Source organism: Lineus longissimus, chromosome 3 (assembly GCF_910592395.1).
Source record: "Lineus longissimus chromosome 3, tnLinLong1.2, whole genome shotgun sequence".
NCBI lineage: Eukaryota > Metazoa > Nemertea > Pilidiophora > Heteronemertea > Lineidae > Lineus > Lineus longissimus.
In genome coordinates this window covers 5823303-5835271 of record NC_088310.1, presented here as the reverse complement: position 1 = coordinate 5835271, position 11969 = coordinate 5823303, and the positions used below count along the sequence as shown (strand labels likewise).

The 11969-nt window shown below is 39.3% G+C and overlaps 1 protein-coding gene across 2 annotated transcripts; it reads left to right on the top strand.

The window, feature by feature from the left end:
* Positions 1–3: 3 nt before the first annotated feature.
* LOC135485539 (clathrin heavy chain linker domain-containing protein 1-like) lies at positions 4–8836 on the top strand. 2 transcript variants are annotated; one of them, XM_064767654.1, is made up of 9 exons: positions 4–137; positions 405–607; positions 887–1074; positions 1342–1487; positions 1783–2121; positions 2422–2634; positions 2848–3022; positions 6778–7163; positions 7935–8836. In XM_064767654.1, exons 2-9 carry the CDS (start codon positions 425–427, stop codon positions 8129–8131), a joined length of 1827 nt encoding a protein of 608 aa, XP_064623724.1. In that variant the 5' UTR covers positions 4–137; positions 405–424; the 3' UTR covers positions 8132–8836. The 2 variants fall into 2 exon arrangements, with proteins under 2 accessions (XP_064623724.1, XP_064623722.1); XM_064767652.1 differs by having other exon boundaries at positions 20–116.
* The last annotated feature ends 3133 nt before the right edge of the window (positions 8837–11969 follow it).

Below are 11969 nucleotides of genomic sequence, written 5' to 3'. Positions count from 1 at the left end.
GCACACGGGGAAATGTTTCAAAATGGCGGATGAAACCTAAAAACAATTTTTAGTGAATAAAAAAGGCCCTTTTCCGTCCATAACGCCGAAATTAAAATTCAAATGCTTAGATTGAGGTAGGGTGTTATGAAAATAAGGTAGGGCCTATGACCTAATGTCCTTTGCCAACTCTTCTTCAATTGAAGAAAATGGAAAAGTTTGTGACGTTGTCCGAGTTTAGATACATTCCAGTGAACAATTTTATGAATTGTTTGTCGAATGTTATGACTTAAAAATCCCTGTCCGACCAGAATCACTTTTAGATTGAAGGGTTGGTAGATGATGGAGTCGAGTTGACTTTTGTTCTTCACCTTGGGATGATACCTTTCTTAATTCTTGCCTAAATTCATGTCATTTTCCTATAGGACACAACTACACTGGCATAATGAGCGATAATTCAAGCACTGCCCAAACATCACCACTCCCAAGACTACCTCCGATCATCTCGAATGAGAGGGACCGAATATTCCTGAAAGAACTGAGTCAATTTATTGAAGATGAGCTGATACAAGTCAACACTGATACTCCTGAACAGAGATACATCATTCATAGAGCTGCATTTGATAAGGTTGGTAGAGTAAAGTTTGGGTGACTGACCTTCTAAGCCATTTAATTATATACTTGTTCATTGTACATCTTTCACTTCAGTCATTGGATTTGGAATACTGTCACCTATGCATGGTATGGGGGTTGCTGATAACACCAATTTACAATACATGTACATACAATGTAGACTTATGCTTTGAAGCAAAATGATGAAATGCTAAGGGTCACACAATATAATCAAGCCTACAGTTTCCAGTTTTGCCTTAGTTCATGAAGATGTCAATTTGGCTTCTTTTTGTAGGTCATAGATCATGTGACTGCATACAAGCCTATTTTGACAGCCATCAAAGCAGAATATGAAGAATGTATTGAGACCATTTTGAGGGGGAAGAGGGAGGCATTCTACTTGAATGGGAAACTAAAGGCTATGGCATCAGAGCCCAGCACAGTCAGGAATTACAACAAAAGAACTGAAGAATTAGATGCAAGGTAGGTGTTTTGCCTAAAGTATGACTCAGAAAAATGTGCTACATGCAAATGGGATATGATGATAGAAGCCTGATTGATCAGTACTATCTAGTAACATATAAAGATTGTCAGAATCTGAGGTTAACCCTGGCATTAGAAAAGCTTTCACTTGGTATTGATGTCCTAGGTTTATGCAGAAACCCTGGATTGTCCTTTTACAGTAGCCAAATAAACAATCAATGAGAAAGAAACTAGAACCTACAGTGTATTGTATGTCATCTGTTTCAGAATAAATGTTGTGCATGACAACAATGATGAGCTACAAGCTGAGCTTGATCAATTACGTGCTGCAAGGAGGGCAAAGGAAGAGGCAAAAAAGGCTAAGGGACAGATCCAGAAGACGGAGGTCAAGATTGATAAAAGACAACTACCAGGTAGGTTTTAGCTATGCGTTACATTAAGAATTTGGCTATCATATCTCATCTCCTAATGCTGGTATTACTGTTCGAGTCAAGAAAATTATCTTCTCTTTGTCTCTGTGACTTCCAGGCACTGTGTAACTACAGTGTGAGACCAGTTTTGCTAATAATGATGCATAACTGACGTTATTTTTATCTAGCGTTATTATAACTAGAATATCATGTATGATGTTGTCTTTTGGGGATTGTGTCTGCCGCTTAATTTCTTAATTGACCATGCATATAATAACTAATTTCTGTCAACTTTCAGGGTTATCTATGGAGCAGAGCACAGATTTGAACATCCTATTATCACAACTCTCAAAAGTAGAAAAACAACTGAGAGAACTAAAGGGAACCCAAAGGAATCGATTCCAGCCAAAGAAGGTCAAGGCCATTCTAAAAGAACACTTAGTCATGAAAGCGGACTTGAGAGAACAGTTGATTATTGATGAGGAGACAATAAAAGCGAGGGTCATTAGGCTGAGGGTTGCCCTGGAAGCTGGACAGGCTTATAATAAAGTTCAGCCATTTCATCAGAGGATCGGAGAGACGATCATTGCAGCCTTGAAGAGATATGAGAAAGGTCTGCCAATAGAAAATGAAAAAGGTGTGTTGTGTTTCTTGCTGTAATGAAGTTTTCTGTTCTGCAAAGTTTTCATAATTTGATAACAAATACTGACGAAAGAGAATTTCTTACAAGAAGTTCCTCATTGCCCTCAAAAGGTTTGCAGATCTGAAGACCAAGGAGCATGGCCAATTTGATAGAAAAAGTCCCATTTTACTTTTTGTTGTTTTAAACCTGATCATAGCTCTCAAGTTGTGCTGATAAGTTTAGAGTACTGCCATCTCGATAGCACTAATTACCAGCTAGACAGTCCTTAACCACTACTTTTTCCAATCTTCTCAGGAGAAATGCAGTTGGGTCAAAGAGAGACAACCGCCACATCATCCTATGAGGATGATGATCCATCCAAAGAGAAGGAAGCTGAGCTGATAATGGATTATATTGATATGTTTAATGCCCTGTTTGATGATGAGAAGTATGAAGCTGCTGCCATCCATGCTGCTAACAGTCCAAAGGGGATTCTTAGAACAATGGATACTTTGAACAAATTCAAAGGTTGGTGTCAGAGTACCTTAGAAACATTAGCCTTAGTAATCCTTGCTCCAGTTTCGTACACATTTGACAGGAGGACAGGCTGTTTCGTTCACACTGCTTTGTCAAGTTTTGTATGAGCGGTGCTGGCATGGTAGCCAACAACTGGCAAGAGATAGCTCATGGTTAGATGTTGCTCTCTTAGAAAACTTTTCAATTATTTTAATGTTATTTCAGGTGTTGCCACTCCCCGCGGTGAGAGGCAGCCATTGTTGGCCTTCTGTGATGCAGTGATGTCTTCCGTCCTGGCACTAGGTGTCCTACCGAGTGAAACCATGTCGTTAGAATGTGTCAAGTGCGCCCTGGAGAACAGCAGGCTTGATCTGCTCTCACACTGGATATCACAGGAAAGGTAGGAACAAAGATTTTTGTCATGTCTCAAACATTTTAACCTGTTTAGGAGGGGAGGAATGACACACTGGAACCTACATGTACATGTACATTCATTTAGAGAATTTATCAAGTACTTGTGAAAAGTGGTTGTAACACTCTTTTGTGAGACAACCTGTACATTCAAGTTTAGAATGCTGGTGTGATCAAATAGATGTTTGGTGTGATAGAAGTGCAAGTCCCCCTTGGAATGCAAGTCCTGCTACAACAGATTTTTGGCGATAGACTGGCAGAGTCCTTGGTATAGCTAACCCAGAACCACACCTTGCCATTATAATTCCCTTATGTGACTCGGACCGCTATAAAAACATCTACTCTTAATACTTGTACTGCCATGTACTTTCCCACCTGGTAATCTCAATAGTATTATCATCTGGTCGGAAGTCAATGAATATTTGGATTGTGTCCTTTCTAGGGTGCTAATTGTTTTGTCAGCATCTCCTTTGATTATTCATATTTCAATAGCTTGCATTGTACTAAAGGGTTAACAAAACTGTTCATCCTGTTATGCAGCCATTAAATGTTTCTCAGAGCAGTTATAATTTCCCAATCCAGCTCATTAGTGGTGATATACGGTAACCTAATCACCTTCCTATGTCATCCATTTCGTGTTGACGTCACAACTGTCATCGCAATTTTTTTTTGGTATGCTACTAAGCTGTCGTTTAAGTTTGTGTTTCCATAGTTCCCAACATCTGCAATGAAAGTTAGGAAATCACCACATTCCAAAATGCCTTGTAACCTCAAAGTAATGATTTCTAGAATTTTCAGCGTGCCTTGCCTTAGTCAGTCCTACTTGTTGGATGACAATACTGAAATGCTGAGATTAAGCTGTCAAAATCCGCTCTCAAGGACTGGACAGGGTTTTAATAAATGCACTTTTGCTCCACTGAAGAAATCAGCTCTCTCTGTCCAGTTCATCTTCCTAAAGTGTCTATTCTGATTGTCCAAATCTGATGCAGAAATATGATTAACCCGGGTCATTTGAAACAATATCGATACCAATGAGATTATTCATCTGAATTAGTGTCATGTTTATTGATGTCCTTGTTTTAAATGTTACTGTCCGCCAAGAGGATTTCATCCATGATTATTTTCTCTCCTTTCTATTTCTCTGTGTCCTTGTGTAAATCGCTTTGGCTCTCTTGCTGCAAATAACGCAGATGTCACTTTCTCTATGTTGTGCTTGGGGAGATGTGCTTGGTGGCAATTTTGAATGCAATGCCCTGTTGATATGTATGATTGACAGATGTGTACCTGAACCATGAAGGGTGCCTGGCCTTGTACATCATTTTGTGTACTAACCAAATGATATTTCTTTTTATCAGTTCTGTGGCCAATTCATACCTGTTGAGCAACTTGAGTGCAAGGTTGCTAAGAATCAAGTCAAAAATTAATTTGTTTAAAGCGAGCTTCAATATTTTCATTAGAATAGCTCAAATAGCAGGTTTACCTTGTGCAAGTCCTGGCGATCAAATAACATGGTCATGTAAACAATTTGTCTAAGATTTCTTAATGTAATGTTGGTTCACTTGACCAAAGGGAGCAGTGCAACTAAGCACAGGATTTTTTCAATTTCATGTCGTGTTTCCTTTAATTGTAACATGAAAACAAATACCTTTTAAAATTAGTTTTTAGCTTTAGTCGTGTTAGCGGCACAAAATGTTTCAATTACAAAGAATGGTATACATTTATGCCAGTGGTAACATACTCACAACGTGCTGAAACTTTATCGAGCTGGATCTCAGAGTGAAATTATGTTCACTCTTCCAGCTGGTTATTGATTCTCCACAAGAGCCGGTTGCTCTTTTCCAGCTGGTATTAAATCAATTTCCAGGTTACTTTGATTCTTCCAGCTGCATGGTTATGAATTTTCTAGGAAAGTGATTTTCGGTTCATAAATATTCCATCATGTATAGTTCATGCAGTAGTCCCTGCTCCTGGCTGTTGTGGTGATATCACCATCATTGTTGAGTAGCCGTGGATGGAATAACATCAGGAAATAATCAGGGCCGTATAACCGGAAGATGAGGAATATTTGAGCAGCTTGTTTCCTTACGGCGTGAGTGGCATTGCATCAGGGGGTGATCTCGATGGGTCGTGATATAGTGCTAACAGTATTTGAATGGTATCTGCACTATGGTGATATCTGACATCTGATCAAATTGACCTGTCATGCTAGTGGCTTAGGTCACGTTGTAGTAAAAACCTCTGATCAGTAGTCGATAGTCACTAATCCGTAGCAGCGTTATCGAGATCTCTAATTGTGGGCCATCGAGGATTTGAGTTAGGCGTAAAATTCCTTCACGTGAGTATAGCCATCACTGTGTACATGGTCTGCAAGCAAATTGTTGTCTGCTTCGTCGGGTGCAAGTCGTTTATAATCAAGTACCACATACTTGGTTGTAAAAATGGTTGTTCGTTGTTGGTGGGCATCATTTTGGATAAGTTTATTCAGATCGGATCTTTGCATATTTATGTATTCTTATTCATCTGGTGTACATCTTTTATATCTAAATCATTATATTCCAGTGAGATGTTGTTGCATTAATAGAAATGATATGATTGGAGCATTTGTGATGGTGGCTTCTCTTGTGGTCTACGTTTACCAACAAAACCAGATCAAGGTCCATTCACCAGCTGTTTTTGTAGGTTTTGGTGCTTGCGTTTCAGTAGCGAGAGTTTGTATTCCAAGGTGACGTCTCATGCCATGTTTTACCCTCCTAATTTTTTGTTCCGGGCTTAACTGGGATTGGCTGCGGTCGTGGTGATTCTCTTTGATTACAGCAAATCGCATTATTTAACATGAAGGACGTGATATGGAATAGCAGATTAGGCTTTTATTGATATGATTTCACAGATTTATATTGCATTTCCTTCCCAAAGTGGAATTAAAGCTCCCAATCATGTTTTTGCATCCAGGATCCCTGTAGCAAACTGCAAGGGATCTATTTTGATTGAAAATAGCAAAGAATGTTTGTCACCAGTGTAATTCGAAAATTCAGTTTTCCTGACAAGTCATGGTGAACTGAAAATGTACGTCGTTCCTGATCTGAAACTGGTGAAATTGGTGAAATGACCAATTTGGAAAGCTCCAATAAATGAAGCATCAAGCTTTTTGATTAAAATATGCTGAGAATTTCAGTATTCAGAGATGAAGTTTTCATCGCAGACCATGACGAGTGATGCCTTTTTCCATGGTTTTTGATTAATGAAAACCTCCTAGTTATCCAGCATACATGTGATAAATCCATCAACCAGCTCAGACACTATTGAGACATTTTGATTAAATCGTGCTCAGAATCTTTGTGCAAATTAAAAATGAGCTTTTCTTTATCAGTCATTACAGTTCATATATTTTTATGTTTAGAAGTTTGTTGCAGGGGCAATCTACATGTAAACAATGGAGAAGACTGGACCAGGCTTCGGGGGGGGGGGGGTTGGGGGATAGCAGCTTCACTCATTAAGCCTATTATGAGTCTTTACAAACTTCATTATTTCACACCAAACTCGTGATTCATTCTGTCTAACTCCTTAGGTTTCTAAAGAAGTTTCTGGAGAAATCCCTAAGATATTCGATTTATAACCATGTAATCCATCTCTGTTCTGGTACCACCAATAAAATCCTTGGTTCTGTATTATTAAAGAAAAGATGATTTATGAAAGACTGAAGCCTGAATGTAATTGTAATCTGTACCACTTTTCTTCTCGTTGTAGATTGTGTATGACAGAGCCCCTCGGTGACATGATCAAAGAGATATGCAAGTGCCGTAAACTCTGTTCATGCAGTTGTCACGCTCTTGCCCAGAGGATCTACACCGCAATGTCATCCCATAAGAAAGTTGTGCAGTCTATGCTGAAACAGGGGAGGGTCCACCAGGCACTAGAGTACGCCCAGCAGAAGGGGCAATTCAAAGCAAACGATTACAGCGACATGTTGAGAGAAAGTCCAAGCCCTCAGTTGGCACAAGCTTTGTTGAAATTTGAGGAGGATTCTGGCGAGAGGTTGGTACCGTTGGGGATGGCTGTAAAGACGTTGCTAGATACTGATCTGTACCATGTGGGATTCCAGATTCTTGAGGATACAGTACTTGCACCAAATGGTAAGTTGTTGCAAGTGCTAATTGCTGTTGCTGGCTTCTTGATCATGTTTTCTTCTTCTCCTTAGTTTTTTCGGTTGCTTTGCTATTTCTTTGTCTTTCTAACTCTTCTTCTTTCCTGTTTCTTCTCTAATGTTTTCTTCTTTGATCTCCTTTACTATCTCTTCTTCATTTTTACTATTTCTTCTTCTCTACTGCTTGCTAGGATCTGCGCCTTATGTGTGTCCAGCTTGGGGATTAAATGGTACTTAATTGTTGTTGTTGTTCTTCTTCAATTAACAGTCGGTAGAGGTTCATCCTCTTCTCCAGCAATGAACCGCAACGCCATGGTAACGAACCAGTAAATCTCAACTGGCCTCATCCTATACCATGTTCATCCACTCAATGTGTTGCCGGGTTAGATAGCTAAATCAATAGAGTGAATTATAAATCTTGTCATCCGCTTCCAACCTCAGTTGTCCAATGTATTATAGGGTTTGAGTTTCGATGAAAGTTGCTTTTCATAGCATTTTTTTCCATTGACTCGAATAGACTGTTTCCAGCTCAGGACTGAGGCCATTGCCATGTTATGTAGCCGTGGGGTTGAGGGGGAGGATTGAGTGGAATATTATTTTAGCGGTCGAATGAAATATTGCTTTGGCGGAATGATTGCTGGAGTTGCATATGATGTTGTAGTCATGCATTCGATAAAACAGGCGTTTCTTCAAGTGGCAATTTTAAAGGTGTTTAGAAAAGCTGAGCGGTTGCATTCATACACTTATGATTGGTTTTCAGGTACCGAGAGAATTCATCAGGAGATGCTGGCCGACTCCTCAACAACGGAGCAAGAATGGTTGGAGATGATCAAACTGTGTCAGGAGCATGGACACGGTGATGTCTCAATAGAACTGTTGGCTGCTGTGACTGTTGTTAGTGCCATGAAAACGGCAAAGGACATCGTTAAGGCCCAGGAGGAGGAGGGAGTCCTGTAATGGATTATACCTTTGGAATCGTTGAAATTAGTTACTTTTTCAATTTTGGAGAATTTATGAAAAATTAAAAACTGTTAAAATATTGGCTGCTCTTTGACTTTTGTTTATATTACCATGGAGACAGTAAAAGACAAAATGGACAGAGACATTGAATGGATTCCTGTACCCCTTCTGTTGGTCTATGTTTGGAATGAAGGACAATTGATAACACTTGAAAATGTTTATAAAAATGTAACCATTTAAAACTCTTGGCTGCTGTTACTGTTGTAAGTGATATGAAAATGACATTTGGATATTGTTCAGTTGCAGGGTAGAGAAGGAATTCAATTACGGATAAGTCCTTGATGCTTGGTGTTTTTTTTGTTGAAAATTTGAATTAATTCAAATGTGATGAGATTATTTCTCAAATTTTTGTGTATCTAGGGCAGTTACCAGTTGTGACTTGAGTACTCATATTCAAGGTGTTTTCATGAATTTTCTTGGAAATCTGTTTGCAGTTTGAAGGTGAAACAAATCTTCTTTAATAGGATGCTGTGAATAAATACTGCTGGAAATTTACTGTTTTCTGTGTGAAGAAATATGTGGAGTATTTCAGAGGAGTTTCTTCTGTAGGAGAATTCTTCAGTCTTCACTAGTATCAGTTGTGATAAAAGGATATTTAATTACATGTACCTTTATTTAGATGTAAATTGTAACATTTTATTTTATCTATATCTAGCATTGATCACAAATTTTGTTGATTTATTTCCATATTAAATTATTTTGATAGTATTTCAAAAAAAAATATGTGTAGTTTTCTTTTCTATGACAGTTGAGTTTTCGGTTCTGGCTTAGTTAAAGTCACTATCAGAGCCACAAAGGCAAGGCCACAGGAAAAGTGAGACACCTAAAAGTATCACAACCAGGGTTGACCTTGACGTTTTTGGTTGTGACTCAGTCAAAGTCACAATCAGAGCAATAGAGAAATGACAAGGCCATGGGAATTATGAGACACCTAAAAAAGTCACAACCAGGGTTGGCATTGACGTTTTTGGTTCTGGCTCACTCAAAGTCACAATCAGAGCAACAAAGAAAAGACAAGGCCATGAGAATTGTGAGACACCTAAAAAAGTCACAATCAGGGTTGACCTAGACTTTTTTGGTTCTGGCTCACTCAAAGTCACAATCCGAGTAACAAAGACGATGCAGAAGCTATTTCGAAAGCATCCAGATTATCACAACCAGGGTGAAAAAAAGACACTGATGTTTTAGGTTAGAAATAGCATCTCCATCAAGACAACCATATGGCTAGTTTGATTGCTTATAGGGTCACAATATAGTGAGGACATAATTGAAGAAAAACCCTCTGGTCTAAAGTGGAGATTAATGCTGAACCTTTTTATAGAGATTAATCTATTTCGACGAAGACAGTAAAGATTATCAAAATCTGAATCCGTGTCTTTGGAAGAATTTATTGGATTCATGCTGTGACTCCACACCATGCAGCAACACCCTTGTTGACCATGAAGACTGACAAGTTATTCAATTGTTTTCGACTTCAGTTCGTTTACAGCTTATAGAATTATTATAAGTCTTTAATGTTTGGACGGACCAGTGACAGAGCGTTTTATTTGGCCGGATAATTGTTTTTGAAGAGGATGAAATTTTCCAGTTCATCAAACTGTTGAGGAGATTAATAATTTTTGGCTCAGCTGGCACAGTTGGTGGTGGCCAACTTATATTTGTTTTTTAGACATTTAACTGAATCAACAAGTCGCTCCCAGTGGCAATGATCAAGGACGGACAAAGAACTTATCTCCTAAGGACATTCGTTTCAGAGTTGGAGTCCTTTTGACTGAGGATATCTAACATACATGGACAGTAGATCACGCAACAATGTAATTAGCTTCTTTCCTTTCAACAACGGCATGTGATTGTAGGAACTCAGACCTATAAGATCTAGATTGTTCTCTTGAATTTAGTCGTTATCATAAATCGGATCACTCTCTAAGAAGTCCTCCCCTTTATAGAAGACGCATCTCAGGGGATTCATCCAGTAAATGAATTAAAGACGCATAACCACAATACGTCAGGTCCGTGTAATAATAATCCTGATTTGACTCTACGTACACAGCTGAATTGAAACTCTGGTGTCTCTGTCGTGGAATTAACATTTTATATGTAAATTCATTGGGGCAAAACGAAAATGACTGACGTAGGCTTTCCTGGGATATCGGACATAAATACGCCTACGAGCTGATTGTGCATCCTCTGTTCAATGTTCAATGAAGACGAGAGAGTGGGGACTCCTCTTCGCCCAGAATGATCATTGATTCAGATTGTGACATTTTGTGAAAACTCGATAATAGGACTTTGCTGCGCGTATCATGATCAATGATTCAGGCTGTGATATTCAGTTAAGATACCGGAGGGACCAGTCTTCATTCAGTTCAACCTATAGGTTGTGATATTTCGTAAAGGCAATGTGGACTAGCTGCGTCCACTTTTGCTATAGTCACCCCTGATTCTGCTACGTTGTGGCATTCCGTAAAGTCGAGACAGTCTGAATTGTTTTCTGTTCACCCAAGACACCAGGAACCAGTCATCTAGGTTGCGATATTCTGTGGAAGAAACGAAAGGACAATTTGGAATTTGCTGCGCCGACAGTGACCAAGTTTATTCAGGTTGTGACAATCCATCATAAGGTGTCTTTATATCGAGGATGATGCGACATGGGATATTCTTTATAAGAAGAGTACATGAGTGGAAAGCTAACACTTCAAAGTAAACAAGACACTTGATAAAAACTCCAATGTGAAATCTTCTCACTGACAGAAAATTGCAAAACGAAATCGTGTCGCATTGTATTCGAGTCCAGGGAAAACATACACTTGCAATAGCTTACCACAGGGTTATTCAAGTTACGTATTGGTCGACTGATACTTTCTCAGGTATTGGTTAATATGAGTGTGGATAAGTTGTCCTCCAGACGTAATCGAGCAGAGCAAGTTCGTCTCTTAGATTTCATATTGGAGACAATGAACGGATTGTCCGAGACGAACTGTGTGGTTGTTACTTCAAACGCCGATTGTGTCTACGGTCTATCAAGACCGTTATATGGAGCTGATTCAAAATCAATGTTCGTTTCGAAGATATCAGATTCTATTGATCTTTTCTTTTGTAAATCGTGACAATTCGTGATAATCTGCATTTTCACTGAAGTGGTCGTTGAGTCGCATTGGGGATCGAGTTGCGACATTCCTGCGTCTATTTTTAATCAGAGAATGATATTCACAGAGTTGGCCCGGAGACATAGAAACACTCTGAAGGGCTTGTCATTTTCTGCGTGGCTGTGGTCCTGTCACTAATCACAGGGGTAAACGAGAGCAACTTAGATTGACTTGGTTGAAAAACTTTGCACGTCGACGTCTTTGATCCTATCATAAGGTCTGTCCAGGCTTGGATTAAAGGATATGTCCAGGACTACTTCATTGTTTTTAGACAGTGTAGCTTTCTCTTAGGCAGACCGTTCACTGTTGCCGGAGTATAAAAGCAGAACCAGCGAGTTTCCGTTGTTTTTTAGCTTTGAACTGCAGACACGTTTTTCCCTTCTCAAAATGACGACGGAATATGCGAAGGCGAAAGCGGAGGACGAGATTCGCAACCTGTCGAAAATGAAGGCGCATGCGGACGAATCAACAAGAAGACAGAATAGTGTGGAGCAGAAGAACTTTCAGCGGAAGCTACATAAAATGGAAATTGATAAGAAAATGAAGGCAGGGGATATCTCGAAAGAGCAGAGGGTCTGGGTGCAGAAGTTAGACAGGTTAGAGAGTGAGAAGCGCGTGATACAACGGGA